At 36.7% G+C, this 19,629-nt stretch overlaps 1 protein-coding gene across 1 annotated transcript in view; it reads left to right on the forward strand.

The window, feature by feature from the left end:
- CEP112 (centrosomal protein 112) overlaps positions 1-19,629 on the forward strand; it is a 107,575-nt gene that overhangs the window by 51,398 nt on the left and 36,548 nt on the right. Inside the window, 4 exon segments of the mRNA XM_036221979.1 lie at positions 4,063-4,149; positions 6,415-6,514; positions 9,414-9,532; positions 13,309-13,452. Of these exon segments, the coding sequence (XP_036077872.1) occupies positions 4,063-4,149; positions 6,415-6,514; positions 9,414-9,532; positions 13,309-13,452 (450 nt within the window).

Genomic DNA, 19,629 nt, shown 5'->3' on the forward strand with positions numbered 1-19,629 from the left:
TCTAATTTTTACATTGGGTCCCAGAGATTTTATCATTTTAAAGTTCGGGGTAATAGTGTACACATATAAATTATTGCCTATGATGTTTGTAACCACTTCATGTGACTGTTGGTATTGAATATACTCTTTCTATCCCCAAATAGTATGGGTTGTATAGTTATCTCTTTTTTTCCCACAGAAAAGTTATCTTAAATATGTTATGTGGTATATGTATGTTGATTTTTAATGTTCTGTATTCATTATTGGTCAGAGAAATTGACCAAAATTAGAAAAGCAGGGAAAAATGAAGGTTTGAAGACTTGAGAGAATTAGTTTCTGAAATTGTTTAGAAAAATGATAAATGGAATATAAATGAAATAATGCATTATTGGCCAGTTACCTTTAACTCGTGTAGACTTGGTTTTCCATTCTATTAAAGCAAGCCTGTGGAAAGCCAAAGGAATTTCCCAAAGTCTTCCAACATGATGGGATCAAATCTACAAACTCTGTCTCTTAATAAGGCTTGTTTTACGGCTTTGCTAGACAGGTTTAGGGTAGGCCTGTGTGGTCTTCATGGTGTTTCATCTGGATGCCCAGGTGTACATAAGTTATTAAGAAGGTGTCTCCACTCCGGCTGGCTGGGCCTTCAGCATCTCCCAGCCCTGTTTAACCTGTAGAATCTGTCACATTTCCTACCTTGTAGTAGCCATGCTTTGTTATTCTCCCAGGCCACACACATCCGGCCGATGGGTCAGGACTGGGAGGGGGTCCCGCTGGGTGGTCCCACTTCTCTCTTGCCCTGTCCTTAGGATTCCAGCTTCTTCAGCTGCCCTGAACCCTGACCTTTGCCTTCTCAGTTCAGCAGGGGAGCAGCATTCTTGCTGGACGGTTGTTCCCATGCAGGGAGCCAGAACAATCGTGGGGCTCAGGTTGTGAAGATGACGGTATTGCAACTGCCTATTTTCTAATACCTGAGAACAGTTACCACCTGTATTTCATCCCTTTTTATGGTTGTAACAGTGGGAGGTGAGTTCAGAGCTAGTTACTCCACTACAGCCTGAAGTGCGTCTCCATGCGTCTTAAGTTTGAAATCAGTAGTGTGTGTTCTGAGCCCAGATAAAGAAAAAGTAATTGTCATTTGGAGTTACTTGGAGGTCAGACAAGTTAGAATTGTTATACTTATTTAGTCTTAATACCAGCCTTTTGTGTTAAAGTAAATTAAGGCTGTTTACTGTCTTATATACATACATGTATATGTATATAGATGCACACATATGTATTTATGTACATACATATATAATTATATCTTGTATATATAATTATATCTATTGTCTTTAGATACTATACTAATAAGATTGTTTCTGTATTCTCTACTGATGATTTATCATGGATCATGCCCTAGAGGATAGGGTGGAAATGTAGAGCTGCTATTTTTTGAAAGGATGGCAGTAGAGAAACTTTCTAATATTATCCTTATAATAACTTGATATTCATCATCATGACCAAGTTATCAAACCTTACATTGGCAATATCGGGACACACCAGCCTCCTCCTAATAAGATGTCATGAAAAAGGACACAACATCATTCTTGCTAAAATCTAACAAGTCCAATCATAAGGATCAGACAAATCTAAACTGAGGGTCATTTGATGACTGTCTTTACTCTTCAGAAATGTCAAGGTTAAACACACAGAAAGACGGTTCCAGACTAAAGGAAATGTAGTTGATATGACAGCTAACGGCAGTGCATGATCCTGAATTGGATCCTAGACTGGGAAAAAATAGCTATAAATGCTGTTATCGTGATAATTGATAAAACTGGACTGTAGACTGTGCATCAGATAATATTGTGTTAATGTAAATTACATTTTCTGATTTTGGTGACTGCTCTGGTTATGAAAGATTGTCTTTGTTCTAAGGAAATATATACTAAAGTTTTTAGGGATAAAGAGGCATTACTGTCTCTCACAAATGGTTCAGAAAATCGTGTGTATGTGTGTGTGTATACACAGATATAAAATGATAAAGCTGAGGTAAAATGTAAACAATTCGTGAATCTGAGTAAAGGGCACATGGGAGCTTCTAGCGCTATTATTGCCACTTTTGCTTTCAGTTTAATATACCAAAGTAAAAAGTTATCCTGGGACAATAGAATTTAGATAATTTCTAAATTCTCTTTGGTTGCAGGAACAGAGATCTGTCAAGCTACCTAAAGTAAAAAGGAACATAGAAATCTTTTTGAATTTACGCCTTGTGTCATGGAGACTATTGGAACCTGAGGTTGCTTACCTTGTATTTCAGCTGCTGTGTGGTTTCCAGAATTTGCCATTTGTGTGTTTGCTTTGCTTTCTTCTATATACTGGATTCCTCTGCTCTCTCTTGGTTGCTGCCCCTCTGGAGCCTGGGATTGTTCCTCAAAGTGGTTAATTTGCTATATTTACTCAAATCTTGAGAGAGAGACTCTGACATCATTATTCTCTATCTAATGGATTGTGTAAGCATGTGTCAGGTATTTATTCCCAATCTGGTCAACCAGAATTGAGGTGGAGCAGGTGGGAGGCAGTGGCTTGGGTTAGAGCAGCAGTTACGTGGCATTTAGGGCTGACGCGCAGAAGCCGAGGATATGACAGGTTCTTTTGCAGGTATTGTGGCAAGATATGGTAATAAATTATGCCTCCTATATCTTCTTGGTTTTGTCATATTTTTAAGTTTGATTCTTTTTTTAATAGACCCCCAAAATACTTCTGTTAATGATCTTCACACGGGCTTAGATCACCTAGCCCTCTTTCTGCTAAAATGAAGAAAAATATGTGATTTAAATGCAAGAGAAGGGAAACATTCAGAATTTTTTCTTTTGCATAGTGAATGGATGACTACCTCTCTGTCTACCACTCATAACATTTAAAAATTATGACTGTGCTGTGTTAACTTTTCTTTGTAAAATTTCTAAATTTCATTTTGGTATGTTGATTTGATCATGTATGTTTATTTTTTAAGTTCAAATTTATTATTTAAAACAGTAATTGAAAAATATATTTAGAAATTTCAAGAAAATATTTCGATGGTATATTTCTAATATTTTAAAAGAAAATTTTTCTGAAGGTTGTAGACCATTTTTTTATATAGCTACTTTGTGCCAAACATTGTACTGAGTATAATTACTTAAATGTCATTGAATATAAGTTTTGCAGTTCATCAAGATAAGGATAATTATCTTTAATTAGCAGAAGAGAAAATAGAATCTCAAAATGGTGACTTGCCCCAAATCACTGCAGTTAATACATAGTAGGATTAGAATTAGAGTTAGAAATAAGGTCTGTCAGACTCCAACATAAAGAATCGCTGGAATCAGGTGCTCAAATTCTTTTACATTTGAGATAACTGATTTTGTGTTGTGCTTAAAGCCTGCCACTACTATTCTTTTAATTCTAAGATGCCTTTGTTATTATCAACAAGTATTGGTTATGTTTTTGCTGGCTTTGCTTGGAACACTGGTGCATGAGATATTGGTTTGAGGAGGACAGGAGTTGTTGATGAATCCTCGAAAGGGGATAAAATCACCACCTCGAAGGAGTCGTGGTCTGCGATTCCAGGAGAGAGAACTGGAAACTTTGTTAAGAGGGATGTTTGTTTATCAGTAATATGCTATATTTATGGATGTTCATTCTTAAACTATCACATAGGTGAAAAGAGTATTTTTAAAGGAGCACATAGATGCGACAAAAGAAAAAAAAACAAAAAGGTCGAATAGAGACTTACTCAAATATAAAATAATAAACACCAAAATACAGAGTGAATTTAGCAAAGTGTCATTTTAAAATGACTTGGGGGGTGGGACGGGAGTAATTGAGGAATTCGTAGTGTCAGTTTTACCTATTGAGTGAAATGTATTTGGAAGATTTTTAATTAGCTCGAAGAATGTTACCAACATGTCGGTATACGTATGTGATTTCCAGACCTGTGGCTATAGGGTAAAAATGAAAAATGATAGTCTCTTTCATTTAGGGAGTTATTTTAATTTAATTGTATATTTTTGCCAAAGGGAAAAGTAAATTAACACCTTTAAAATATTTTTCTTCAAGTTGGACATGAAAACAAAAATGATAGAAGCTAAATGTCATGAAGAGAAGCTTAAACTTCAACAGAAACATGATGCCGATGTTCAGAAGGTAGGATATATACTATTTATTGTCTTATTAATATTGACTATTTGAAATATTCTAGGTCTTGTGATCATTTATCCATTTATCCATCCATACACCCACCCACTCACCCACCCACCTTATGTACATACTCGTGGTAATCTGTGTTGTAGATGTAATTTGCTAAATTAATATCCCAGCAAAAGCTGATCTTTAAACTTTATTTGCTAAACATACATGTGTATGTGAAGCCTTATAGTTGACATTATCTTTTAGTTCTTCTTCATCTATTGTTTGCTGGCTTTTTTTTAGTCTTTTATCTGTATTCTGTTATCTTTCATAAAAGCTGAAATAGCAACTGTAAATACTAGAGTTTGTTTTGGCCTCATATGTTTTCCATTTTCTGGCAAAAAAGGACCTCATGGACTTGGTTCTGTTTGGTATAGACCGCATGCTACCACTGACAGTACGCTTCCTTTTTCATTATTGACATTTATGCTTTCCAGTGTTTCAGTCTGTATTCTTAAACAAAATTAATTTTTCTTGTTAGCGGGCAAAGCAAAAATCATCAATTTATAGGTTTCCTACATGGAATTTGAGTTGACACTATATTTTAGTAATGATTTAAAAAATTAATGATGTATATATTCAAATGGTAAGTTGACATTTATTGTTTCAAAACTAAGCTCGTAGTTCTGCTTCACAAAACGGAGTGGCAGACGTGGAGAGAGGGAGGTGAGGCCGCAGTAGCGTGTACCTAAGCTTTCTTAAAAGCCAAGGTGTATTACTGTTCAGTCATGTGTGTGTCCGGTTCATCTGCTTTCAAAGCAAAAAGAAGGAAACCCCTGATTGAAATTAAAAAGAGAAGAAAGATTTTATCCTTTTCCTTTTTCTTTCCTCTTTCCCACCTAAATTTTAAAGGCAAATATTACTTTCTGCTCTTATTGGAATTTTACCTTGGTTTAAATTGATTAGATAAAAACAGTTCTCTGTCATAAATGTTAGAGATTCAGTAATATAATTTTAATATGACATATGTCCAAATGAAATAGAATCTATTGATGTATAATATAAATAAATATAAAAATATATTTGGAAAAATCATAATAGATTTTGAAATAGGCTTCTTGATATGTCTGTTACAAAGATCTTTTCTGAGAAAAACATTTTATAATAAAATCCTTTCCAGGAAGTTCTCTTTTTAAATAAATTCTGCATGAAAAAAGAAACCAATGCCACTGTTTTGAAATGCCAGGTAAATATAAATAAAATCCTTGACTACACCTTATTTGGAAAGTATCTTTATCAGTTTGTTGCTCATATGGAATTTTCTAAGTGTCAGGAATTGAAGAGGAACAAAATTCAGTGTTTTATCTATTTGCCTACATTCTTTTCCTTTTTGTTTCTTTGTGGATGTTAGGATCAAACTAACTCCTTTACTTATTTACCAAACATTGTTACAGGTGGGAATAAAATAATGAAAGATAAAGTAATTTTAAAAATTATTGTCTCTTTGGGTGTATAGGAAATGTACCCTGACCATAAGAAAAGTGGATATTCATACTCTTGCCTCAATTTGGTTTTCTTTTTTCTACTTGGTTAGCAGATTTTTTTCCCCTGCTTTTCTACATTTCAGTAATTTATCTGGTTTTTTATGTTTTCAAATGTAGCTGTATTTAGAAGTATATAATTATCATGATTCAGTTTTATTCAATGATTGACTTGAAAACTTGATACCATGTAAATTAATGATGTAAAATATTCATGCAATTTTGACATATTTTGAGATGATTTTTCTGCAGTAGCAGAGCCAGATATAAAAGAACCTTATTTTGTCTCATCTTCCTGTGTACCTGGAAATTCTTGTTATTGTGCATGGAAGCAATAGGACACTATTGGGAGGATTCAGAGATCTGCTTACCTGAAGATGTTCAATTCTAGTGCAGTGGGGCGGTGACTTGTATTGTCCCAGCGGGTCAAGTTTCGAAGACTTCTCTCTGCTAGTTTATGACAGTTTAATCTCTGAGTTATATTTTAGAGAATCACCTAATTTATTATTTATAGCCTCCTTAAAGATTGATGTATGAAAATTCAAAGCAGATAATGTATCCCTTTCAGTAATCAGTTATTCTAGCATATATACTATTTTCTCAGTGCACTAAAATGTAATTTTACATCTTTTATGGGATTAGCTGAGATAGACTTGCAAACAATTTTGTGGCCATTTAAAAAGTTATAGGTTCTGTATACAAAACAACATAGCAAACTAAAACATTTTAAATTCATTTGCAGATTTTAGAAAGAAAGAACAATGAAATAGAAGAATTGAAAACTTTATACAGAAAGAAACAAAATGAAATGGAGGAAACTATTAGAAAACTTGAAACAAAAGGTGACGTTATATTGTTACATAAATCTTTTAATAAGATTTCCATTTTATTAGTGGTTATATAAAGTAAAATTTTATTTCTGACCTTCTGTAGTATGAGATGGGAATGTTTATGTGGGTTTCCATCAGTGGGTATGTTTATGTGAGCTTTCATTTGGATGAGGAAAAACTGTGTGTGTGTGTGTGTGTGTGTGTGTGGTGGCAATGGTGGTTGGTTTGGTTAAGGAGTTGGAACAGTCTCTCACTGTTATTTCCTCTTCTTAGCTCTCTGCCTCCTTATTGGGCTGCTATCGGTTAGTCATAGAGTTAGAATTTTCTTGCATTCACAAAAAAGTCTAGGGAAATTTCTCCTCTGGGTCAAATAAAATTCATTACATTAAGTATCTGCTATATGCCTTATAGCATATGCTGGTATTGTTTGTGATTGACAGAACAAACATTTAAAAAGTATTCCCCATGTACACTTTCATTAAGAAGGAGAAGAAAGCATGTGATCAAGTGTTAAATTGACTATGATTATAGATCAAAACATCTAAATGCAATAGGCAGCCATTAGAGAGTGTATTGAAAACATTTTTGGAGGAAAAAACTTTAAAAGTCTCCAGGTAAGGATGGGAAACCATTTAGCGAGAGTGGATGTCCTATACATTAAGAAGTTGACTGAAACAGATAAGATAGCTGACTTGGCATGACTTAAACATGACCTTAAATTTCAGATTTAGACATTTCAAGTTTATCCTGTAGATGCTGGTGAGTCAGAGAAGATTTTTGAATGGTGAGTTTTAGGATCTTAAGTTTCAGGAGGAGTAGCCATGGTGCGCCACCATGGTGATGCCAATTCAGGTAGAATAGTCAGAGGTAGGATGGAGAGAGAGAGAGCGCACATCCCTCTTATTAGAAAACATAGGCTCTAACCCCAGACCTGCTCTTCAGTGTCTGCTGTATGACATGAGGAAGCCTCTGGGCTTTGGCTTACGCATTATAATATGGTGAGGTTGAAATAAATAATAGATAAAGTCCCTCCCAAATCAAAGAGTTACACTCCCATGCTTCTGTAATTTTTCATGTAAGATGACAAGGACCCAGAATATCTGAATGATGGAGGTGGCAGTAGTGAGAACAGAACTGAAAAATAAATTTTGAGGGATTTGGTGAATGATAAGGTACAGGCGATGAGAACGAGGAAAGGGGAGAGCAGACTTTCATTTAGGGGTTTCCATATGGAACTTACTGGTTCTCTCACAAATCACCAAACCTGACTATATCTGAGAGAATGGTAATGTCCTTGAAGTTTAGCATGGCAATTACATATATAAATTAACGAGTGAAATTGCTATTTTTAGGTTTATTTCCAGCCCTAAATGCTCATTAGAATTTTGTTTAGGTTCCTTCTCCAAATATCAGTGGCTACAAAAAATATTTTAGATTTATTTCTAGGTTTTTGTTTCTTAGTCTGACTTAAACCGGGCAATTTAAATATGCCAAAGGTGTAATAATATTTCTTAAGGCTTTTTGAACTGAAAATGGATCTTAGTTTAATTTTGGAATTGTGCAGTAAAATGTTATAGATGCTAAAGACTAATATTAAATTAACTTGAATTTTTCTCCTTTTCTCCTTATTTGTTGCACAGTTGAGATAGAAGAGTGAAAGGAATTTCTATTTAAATGTTTATGAAAATTTTGGACATATAATTGGCATACATTATGTTAGTTTCAGATGTCCAACATAGTGATTCGATATTTGCATATATTGTGAAGTTATCACCACACAAGTCCAGTTGACATCCGTCACCATACATAGTTACAGAATTAAATTCTGCTATCTCGAAGTAAATGAATAAGAACATATTCAGAAAGCTAAGAAAAACATTCCTTTCCAGCAAACACACAGCTGGATTTATTTTACCATCCCGATGACATGAATATATTAACCAAATTTTCTCTTAAATCAGTAACAGTTTAAATCATTTAAAAAAGATAGAAAATGTAAAAAGCAATTTATAAGGGAAATATTTTATATAATTTAAAGCATATTTTATTTTAGTAATGTAAATCTTAGCCACGCTTTTAAAGTACCTAGGAGTAACGATATATCAAAACGATGGGTTCCTTTATTTATTTAGTACATGTCTTTTTGAACACTTGCCCATTTTGCACTGTTATACTCTGCAGATAAAAAGGGGAAATATCTTTGCCCTCAGGAAATAGGCAAGTGAACCATTATTACACATATAATAAGTGATTTAATGGAGAAATATATGAGGATACAGAGGAATTTCTGGCTCTGCAAGAGGAGGAATCTGGTTGGTGAATGGTTCATAAAGAAGGTGATACTGAGTCCAGAGTTAAGAATGAGTAGGGTTTTTTCAACAAGGGAGGGAAGGACATTCCTGGTAGATAAATGGTCATATTTAGGCAGTGATGTATGAGAGAAAGTGGCCTCAGGAATCTGCAGATAGTCGGTGTGTTTATAATATAAGTTTAAAAATAGGGAATCAGCAAACGATATGGCCAGAAAGCAGCCAGATCACGAGGAGCTGTTTTCTTTAGTAGAGGTTTTGGCCTTTGTCCTTTAGGTGAGGGGAGCTGTAGAATTCTTAGGTCCCAGAGCAGCATGACCACCTTAGCACTGTAGCAACAGAGGGTCCACCAGAGGGGAGCGGAACTTAGGCCAGCGCACTGTTTGAATTGTCCAGGAGTGCGCCATGATGGATTCAGCGAGGACTTGGAGGGGGGGAGGAGTGGAGACAAACAGAGGAAAGAACGAGATGTTTTAGAAGAGAGAAGCGAGAAGACTTGGTGAAGAATGGGATTATCTATGAACTAGTACACTCTATTTTATCATCAAATTTTTATGTGGTAAATAGAATTGGTTTAACTATGCTTTCATCATTTTTGACAGTTCAGACCCTTGTACGTGATTGTCAAGTTATCAGAGAGACTAAAGAAAACCAGATTGCAGAGCTGAAGAAGATATGTGAACAAAGTGCAGAATCTCTGAATAATGACTGGGAAAAAAAGGTAAGCTACGTAAAGTAGTAATTGAAAATGTAAAGGTTTATGCTTCTAAGTAACATCATTATAAAAATAATGGATGTTTACAGAATATACAGAAAAGTATAAACAAAGAAAATAAAGTAACTTAAAATTCTAGATTAACTACCTAGAAATACTACTGTTCATGTTTTAGTATGTTTTCTTTTAGAAGTCTAATAGTCTCTAAAATAGTTTTCATTTACAAAACTTGCTTTTGACAAATTCTTGAATTTAATTAATGTTCTGAATATTTTTGTAACAGCCAATAGATTTTAAGCAACATTAGGGAAATAGCAGTAGGATAATTTTTGGCAATTAAACTTTTAAAATTTTGGATTTAGGTAAGCCATTATTTCTGTCCTGAAATTTCACATAACACAATATTATAGTATAAACTTGTTTTTGATACAAACAAAATCAGTAGTGGATGGGTTATTCTTAGAGAAACATTTAATATAATTAAGAAAAATATTTTCACATAATTTAGCAGTGCCAAGAATAATGTAATAAAAATACTCATCACGAATGAGTCTCCCATAGTCATTTTGTATTTTTACTTAGGTGCCCTTTGCCTTTAGTTCCAATTGCAATATATATTTAAGAGAAATTAAATATGTTACTTCTTTTGAGGTATTCTAGTATAAAGATCTTCAGTTAAGTCAGACTGATATTCTTTCAATTAGTCTGGGTTCAAAATAGTTACCGGAAGTTCTAAGTGCCTTCCCAAGCAGACACGCAGGCCTAGGTTATGTTTTCGTGACGGGAGCTTCAGGGCCACTCTGGGAGTGCTCTGCAGGTGCATTAAGATGGGTAGAGTTAGTTCTTCTTTAGTTTAATTTTGTTCACTTATGTGGGTTTTCTCTTTTTCACGTTTTGGTTTTATATTTTCTTTTAATTTGGCATATGTTGGGTTTGCTACAGCTGTGTTACGTACACAGCAGACCCCTTTCCTGTCTTTGAATTCTCTGGTTTCTTATTTCCCGGTTTAAGTTGTCAGGTATTTGAAGAGCAGTCTCCTCCCTTCTCCCACGTACAAGGGTACAGTTTATTCTTTAGTGGATATGAAAACGCTACAAACGTGGTTGACAATGTTTTTGTGAAATACAGTTGGATGTCAATCTGGGCGTAGATGAAAACGAGGTGTAAGCAGACCAAAAATTCATAAGCAGATGGTAGATTTACTTTGTGATTATGCATTTATTCAAAAATTGTTAGGTATCTATATGGACAAGGTGATGTGTGTGTGTGTGCGCGCGCGCACGCACGCTCCCCAACAGAAATCTCCGTCCTACATCTCTCACTTTAAGTCCCACTTATCCAACTACCTAATTAAGGTGTCTTCTTGATTTAAATGTCATCATTCTCCCCAAACTCCATCATCTTCCATTGCTGCTCAAACAGTCATTTCCTAAGGATTTCCCCTATTTCTTTCTTCCCCATGGTATTGCTGTCCCCTCAGATGCTCACTCTTCTTTTTGCCTCACCTCTCACTTCTAATCACTTACCAAGTTCTGTTCATTCTACTGGTTTGAATGTATTCACCATTTTTTCTTCCCTAATTTCCGGAGACCGTTGTCTTTGCTTAGGTGTGCTGTAACTGGACCCTGCGCACCTCTTCAGTCCACAGTAAACCATGTTGACGATCTTTCTGAAACACAGGTCTGGCGTCCTCACCACCGGGTTTAAGTCACTGCAGTGGCTGTCCGGTGCCCTCAGCCTTTACAGGGCTCTTCGCCATCGACACTGGTGGTCTTTCAAGCCTCACCTGTTGTCGCGGTCATGCCCCGCTTCTTGTACTTCCGTACAAGCTGCACAAAACTTTTCCCAGTTAGCTGAGAAAAGGGCCTTTGGCACCCCCTGTCCCCATTGCCAAACCCTGGCTAAAAAAATCTCCCCTCGTTGTCAGGGCCACGATGGCGTCATCGTCGCTTAGTTAACCCTAGCACGATTTGTGCTTTCGAGTGTGCTTACTATTTGCTGCTACAATAGTTTATCCCTCAGGGGCATGTTTGCCCTTTAGGCCTCCCCAGACCAAGCGACCTGGACTCCACGCAGTTCATGGCTAGGTTTGGGAACGCTCTCAGTGATGCTCCGTGCCCGGTACACAGTAGATATTAATAAAACTTGTTGGGTGAATACATAAATAATGTCATCTGCAGGCAGATTATTAGACCAGATCCACCTGTTTGATCCCCAAACACATCAGCCTAGTCACAGCGTACTCGTACTCGTTTTTGCCAGGGGCATTTTCACCCTCGTAGTCTCAACTGCAGATTCCCTGGATGAGTTTCCAGTGTCTCACACTGACCTAGAGACACAGGCACAGGCCCTTCATAAAGCAATTTTGGGATACACCTGAGAAACCACTGTGTATTAATGGGTTACTATACACAGTTGACCTCTGATAGTCAGTAGGCCTGTGGCTGAGGACCTTTGGGAGACCATAAACACAAAGAAACCACTGCAACAGAAATAGAAGCATAAAATTCTAAGTGACTTATTTAGATTCCTTTATATGTATATCAGTTGACAGCTGTGAAGCAGCATTCAAATTTAGGTGCTGTGAGCTTGGCTGCATTCAAATGCTAGCTGAGTGACTGACTCGTGCCTACTAGATGTAACACTGGTTTAAAACGTGTGCTTTGGCAAAAATACAAATACAACACAGCAAGGATTTCGGGGGACCACATGCAAATAGTGAGAACTTAACATACAAAGTTTGTGGAACCCAAGGGTCTTCTTACGGCTGGTACTGAGCCACCCTCACTCTTCCTTTCCAACGAGAAACGCGTGGGAAAGTTCTTGGGGCCCTCACCAGTACTTAGCATAAGCACCGCCCGCATTCTGCCCCTGGTGTCCACCATCTTTCAGTGTTTTCCCCGTCCCTTCAGTCTCTTCCTGTTCAGATAAGAGTCTACATGTACGTGTCATAGCCTTGTCTCCTATTCACGAATGGAAGGGCAAATGGATCTTCTCCACTGTGTTGGGCTCCTCCTCTCCTCACCTGTTGAGTGAGCCTGGGGTTGGATGCAGGGGATGGGAGTTAGATGCAGAATTTTACCTCCATTCAGAAAAGTGAAGGAATCCCCACAGGGCTGTGAGTACGGATTTTTCAACTCCCTTTGGAAGCTGTCCATTGAGCCTTGTTTTCTTTACCTTAGTTACATAGATATTTAGAGCATATTCTTTATAAAGAAAGATCCATGTACATGAGGACATATAGGATACAGTTTCCGTAGAGAACTGTTTGATTTATAAATGCCGTTCTCGTCCACTTTTGTGTAGATTAAGGAATGGATAAACATAGTTTCTTATGGGTATGGTGAAGGAGGAAGAATTTTTAACATTACTCTTGTGCAAACTTTTATGCAAATAAGATATGAAAATACAGACAGTGAGGTAATATAAAGATTATAAAGGTTTTTATTTTCTAATTTTAGGCTAATGCTAGTGTTTGCTTGTGACATTGTATTATCTGTCTTATTCGTTGACTATATCTGCCTGAGGTGGATAAATTCTCTTTAATATTTGTTTATCCATTAAAATTTTCAATTCAGGAAAGTAAAGAGAAAAAGTTTCCTAATGATGCTATTTATATGATATCTTTACTTTGAACGTTTATTTGTAAGTTTTATGTCTTTTGTTATTTGGGTCACCATATAAATAAATAGAGAAATATAGGAAAACATTTTTTTCTGAATTGCAAAATCGTCTATTTTATAACAGTAGTGAAAGAGTCAATTCTTCATTTCACCGTGTAGCTCCACAATGCTGTAGCAGAAATGGAAAAAGAGAAGTTTGATCTTCAAAAGCGGCACACGGAAAATATCCAGGAATTGCTGGAGGACACCAACGTCCGTCTGAGCAAAATGGAGGGTGAATACGTGGCCCAGACGCAGTCCACGGTACGTCTTTTTCCTTTTCTTGCCAGGTTTGAAACTGCCCTCTTAGTCTCCACGTCCCCATGCTCCTCTGATGTGCGCCGCGCATAAATGCGGTACGGGAATAAAAGACATCGCTTTACTTCCCACTCGGTACAGACTTATCCGTGACAATGGGCCGTCTCCTGAAGCAGCTGTGGGGTGTCACTCTGGACCGTTTGATGCCACTTTTTTTTTTTTAACCCCCAGAAACCTTTATAAATCTTTTTTTCTTTTTTTCCCACTGACTTAGTTTAGAGATCATTTCTTTTCTTTCTGTTTGTTTTCCTCTTTTTCTGAAAATATTTTTCTACCAGTTGAAGGAAATCAAATGGGAGATAGTCGTGTGGCTGACCGCTCTAACACAGATGTTCATAGGTTCATCTTGACTAAAGGACCAGACACAGATATCACAAGGGTAAACTCCCACAATTCCCTTCTCATAAAGATGCAGGAGGCACCACAGCACACAGCCAAGAGACCAGTAACTTTCTTGAAAGAAAGGTGGAGGATCCCCTAAAGGCTCCTGAGAGAGCAGCTAAAGGATAGGTCTGGGGGGGTGAACGCAGAAGCCCAGCCGACTTCCCGCGTCACGTGAGCCTGGAGCAGGCAGGCTGATGGGCATGCAGACCGGAGCTCCTCTCTGAGGCAGGTGCACCTCGCCTGTCTTGTTCCTGATATGTGATATGACCTCACTGAGTGTAGAGCCTTGTATCCTAGGCATGGACTCAGTCCTCATTTACCACTACAGCCCACCCAGCCCAGCCAGGCTTGGTCCAAGAACTTCCTTGAATTTAAAGCTGTGGAATTTGAACAAGAGTCAGTTACCCAGACATATCTTAGCGACCCCTAGACCAGCTCTGCGGTCCATCACAAGGTCAAAAGATGGTCAAAAGAAGATCCACAGTGATTCGTATCTCCAGCTCTAAGTGGAGATCAAACGAGGGGACCCAGAGTGGGAGCACATAGGCCATTTAGGAGGACGCAGACATCGGAGTAAAATGGATGCGGGGCAGAAACGCAGTCATAGGAAGTCTTTTTCGTAGTAGTCCAGGCGAGAGAGGAGGCTGGCTTGCATGTGGGTGACTGTCTGGAGGTGAGACCTGACAGATGATTCAGTTCAGTGAGATGGAGAAGGCTGAAGGTAGGTCAGGTGTATCAAGCAAAAAATATTAAGAATTTATCTTCTGGATGATCAGCATAATGATATTCAGAGTTATGAACAAAAAACATATCTGAAATACATTTTTGTCATAACATCCTATATGTTCACAAATGTGAGTTAAATATATTAAGTAATTTTAAAGTTGAAATTTGTGAAGAATATTGATTGCTTAAAATGTTTAATGCATTGTAATATATTATTAGTAAAATAATATTAAGAGAACAGTATCTTTCCCAGTGGAATTTTTCAGTTTTATAAATTTGGGATGTAAAGAAAAGTGATCCTTTGGAGCCAAGAGGTCACTGTCAGAAAAACTTCATTCTATTTTTAATGAAAGTCGAATTTCAAAATTAGCATTCAGATCTTGTCATTAGATAATAGTAAATATAAAGAAAAATGGACAGAGTCTGTCAGCAGGATTGAATTTAAGAATCATCAAAACTAGACAGATCTTGCAGAGCAGCTCCCGATTTAATAATTAAACAAGGTAGAGTTCAAATGGCTTAAGATGAAAGACGAGTCTGTCACTGAGAATTAGTTTCTCTGTTTTGTTCTTTCGGGCTTTTTTCTTCTTTTGTTGAGTCTTGTTTCAGTGCCATTCGTTGTAAGCAGAAACTGGTATAGATTATATTTATATCTTTTGGTCTTGGTGGGGATTTTCTTGCGTGAAACTCATAGTTAAAACATGTCAACACTGGATTTTTAAAACAATGTTAGAACTTATAAATATGAAACTTATAGCAAAATTATTAGATGCTTGGGAGGTGAAGGCTGTGAAGTATAAGGCTTTATCCATAGCAGGGTTGAGATATACTGAAAGTCTGTGGTTGGCTCTATTGAAATTTTACCCTTATTAATGGAGTTCTTTATTGTTTTCTGTACCATGGAGCCCACTGGCAATATTGTGAATTATGTAGTCCTTCTCAGGATAGTGTTTTTAAATTTAATAAAATATAAAGGATTACAAAGGAAAGAAATTATATTGAGTTAAAGTTGTCAACATATTAATCAAAGTTGTGATAAAGTAGCATGCTTCTAAATGTATGCAATAAATGTCAAGATTTAGCAGTGAGCCTAGTAAATGTTGTAATTTATGAATAATGATGAGAGTGAACAAAATTTAGTGATTATCTAACACTGCAATGGATTATCAAAATATCTATGATTTCTCTTGGTCATCATTGTCGCTAATACTACCTTGGTTTGTTGGCTGTATTCATGATTGAAGCGAAATGCTGAAGGCCAGTTAGAGCAGTGAAATAAAGATGAGCTCTTCTTTTTATTCACATTCCCTGATAGTCTGAGTTCTGTTTATGGACCTGATCCAGATTAAGCGTCCTAACCTAATGACTATCAAAATCAAAAGGCCTGAGGCACCTGAAATTTTTCGCTAACTGTTATTAACTGACTATTACCGTGCACAGTGGCATGCAACGCCCCTTCGAGCCACTGAGCTGCTCTCTGAGCTAGCTAGAATGTGTCATTTTATCGTTGTCACCAGCATGTCTTCTCCTGACCTCATGGGGAAGAAATTCCCACATAGCTCCAGTTCATCATTTCAAATAAGACAATCATTTAAAAAAAAGGATTTTATTTTCTAGGACACTTTTAGATTTATAGAAAATTTGAGAAGAAAGTACAGAGAATTCCCATACACTTCACATCCAGCGTCCTCTCTTAGAAACATCTTGCATTATTTTGGTACATTTTATAATAAATCTTACCAAGATTGACACATTATTATTAATGGAAGTCCACAGTTTATTCATTTTTTCTTTTAGTTTTTACCAACTGCCGCTTTTCTTTCCCAGGTGCTCACCCAGGGCACCACATTAAATTTAGTCGCCATGTCTCCTTCGGCTCCTCTCGGATGTCACAGTATGTCATACTTCCCCTGTTTTTCATGACCTTGACAGTTTTCAGGAATGTGGGTCATGCCCCTCTGTTGGGTTTTGTCTCCTGTTTTTCTCGTGATTAGACTCGGGTTATGGGTTGAGGCAGTAAGATCCCAAAGGTAAAGGCTCTTCTTATCACATCACGTTAAGGGTACCATCTGTTAATGACTTATAGCTCTTGATATTGACCTTGATCACCTGGCCTAGGTTTAGGTTTTCCCGGTCCTCTTTGGAAGGAAGTTACTGTGTGCCCCCTACACTTAAGAAGTGGGGAGTTATGCTTTCCATCCTTAAGGATAGAGTTTCTACATGAATTATTTGGAGTTTTTCTGCATGGGAGATTTGTCTCTTCTCCCTCATATATTAATATATTCAATCATATCAGTATGGACGCACAGATATTTTTTTATTTTATACACTGAGTTATAATCCAATATTACTTAATTTCAGTGCTGAAATTGTGCCAGCTTTAGCCATTAGGAGCTTTTTCAGTGGGCTCCTGTACTCCTTTGATATACCCTTATCAGTGTGGATTATATGGATAATGATATTAGAAACCATGATCTGTGTGCTAGGTATGCTGGTTACTGCTGGGGTGTTATTTCTTTTAGGCCCTCTTACCTGACAGAGCAGGGGAGTGAGTATATGTGTATTACTACCTGTGTATATATGCGTGTCTGTAAACATTTCTGCGTGTAGTCATCCATATCTACATTGAACAAAACATACTTTCTTCCTGACGTAACTCTAATCCATTACCACATGGGTTATTCTAGCCTCCTCCCCTTGTGTATCTGTAAATTCTCAGTCCAGCAGTGGAAACTTCCACCATCTTCCATCCACTTGCTTAATCGTTTGGTTCCTGTGTACGTGTCCACCAGTATCAGAGTTGTTAATCCACACCCCATGGGGGCCAGCTTTCTCACCCTGAGTACAGTGCTTATGTGCAGTTAGTTGATTTTACCTTTGGCCTTAGAGATGCCACTCATTGCAAAATTGGTTAGGTCATAGTTTCTCCCCATCCTTTCAATGAGGTTTTTAAATATATTTGTAATTAGATTTCCTTGTCACAGCCTGCATTTCTTCCTGGGATTCCCCCCAACTTCTGAGTAATTTCTTTAACTTGCATAAAAGAAGGTTCATTCTTTGTGCTTTAAAATTTCATGGATTTCGATAAGTGCATCTTGTCATGTATCGACCATTATAGTATCATAATTTTTCACTGTCCTAAAAATCACTTGTGCTTCACCCTATTGACCCCTTACACCTCTCCCTAAAATTCTTGCCAACCCATTTATCTTTTGTATTAACTGTCTGTTTTTGCTTTAAATATCATATAATTGGAAATATACAGTATATAACCTTTTCAGACTGGCTTCTTCCATTAAGCAAGTCTTTTGTGGCTTGATAGCTCATTTCTTTTGATTGTTGAATAATATTCAATGATATAGATGTACTATAGTTTGTCTATCCATAAGGTAACAATTGGAGAAGTACATCTTGGTTGTGTCCATTTTTTTTTTTTTTTGCAATTATGAATAAAGTTGTTATACATATTCACTTGCAAGTTTTTGCATGAATGTAGTTTCAAATCAGTTGTGACTTAGCAATTTCACCTCAGGAAGTACAGCCAAAATGCATAAGTGCATATGTGTACCATAAAACAAGTATTAAAGTGTTCATAGCAACATTATTTTTAATAGTCAAACATGGAAGACAACCTATCAGTAAAATGGTATATTATTTGGTATATTATTTTTGGTATATTCACATTATAGAATACTGTCTATAGCTTCGAAAAAGTTTAAGCTATTGCTATATGCAATGACATGGATGAATCTCACAGACATATGATATACATGATGAAGCCTGACCCAAAAGAGAAGCACTCTATGATTTCATTTATAGAAAGTTCAACAAAAGGCAGTGGTTTTTTTTGTTTGTTTGTTGTTTTTTTTTGTGATAAAAGTCTCAATAGTGACTACCTTTGTGTAAAGGATGACTTTGGAGTGGCTGGTAATGTTCACATCTTATAGTGACTCATGGGTGTTTTAAATTTGAAAAATATTATCCAAATGTATAGTTAAAATCTGTGCATCTTTTTGTATATATGTCATATTTCAAGAAGAAGTTTATGAAATAAGATAAAATGTATTGCTCCTTTTGCTGTTGGAGTTGTTATTTTGGACTCTAGTTTTCAAATGCTCACTCTAATTTTTGACTCCTCCAGGATTTCAAACAAAGTTTGTATGTCCAACTCCTACATTTCTTATTCTGTGTATTGGTTGTATAACTGAAGGACCATTGCATAGTTCACAATTTCTTAATACTTGTTGAAAATCACTTGGATATTTCCTACCAAAATAATACCCTTTCTTACCTTTCTCTTAATTCCCAATGTGCCAATTCTCTAGGCCTATTAGATTTTGAACCTGAAGGATTAATGATTTTTGCGACTTCTCTTCTTCAGTTAGTATTTTACTTAATTATACTCTTCTCTGAAATTTTCTTGGGTCCACTCTTCCCTTCCGTTTCCACAGCTACCACTTGAGTTCAGGCCATTGTTGCCTCATTCTGGGACTCCTCCAGTAACTTGCCAGTCCCCCTCCCTGTGTCCTCTTGCTCCACATCTCACAGATGCAGTTTGTCCCGTTTGCTCACGATCAAGAACTTGAATTCTTAATCTAATGCCTAGTATGATTACTGCTTACAACCCATGTCTTTTCAAGAACTCCACCCTAGTCTTTCGAATGCTACCTTTGAGTTCACAATGTGGAAAGATAGTCTCTGTACGCAAGGTAATCTGTCATTAACTGTACAGCTGCTCGTCCCTTCCCTGATCCTGTTGTTACATCCCCCTAAATTCCCCTTCTGCACTGTCTGCTACGGCCCCAAAATGTGATTCTGTATCAGCATCTTTATTTCCTGAATAACTTTTTACCCCATTTTGAGGCCTCCACTATTTTGTGTCTGTTCCATCCTTCGTATTCACTTTTAAAAAGATTATTTTGGCCAAATGTTGTTGTCCTTAAGGTATTTCGTATATGTCTTTAGGCTTTCCTTTGACATTATAAGTTTTAAAATTCTTTTATATACTTCGTG

Source organism: Rousettus aegyptiacus, unplaced genomic scaffold (assembly GCF_014176215.1).
Source record: "Rousettus aegyptiacus isolate mRouAeg1 unplaced genomic scaffold, mRouAeg1.p scaffold_m13_p_6, whole genome shotgun sequence".
Lineage (NCBI taxonomy): Eukaryota > Metazoa > Chordata > Mammalia > Chiroptera > Pteropodidae > Rousettus > Rousettus aegyptiacus.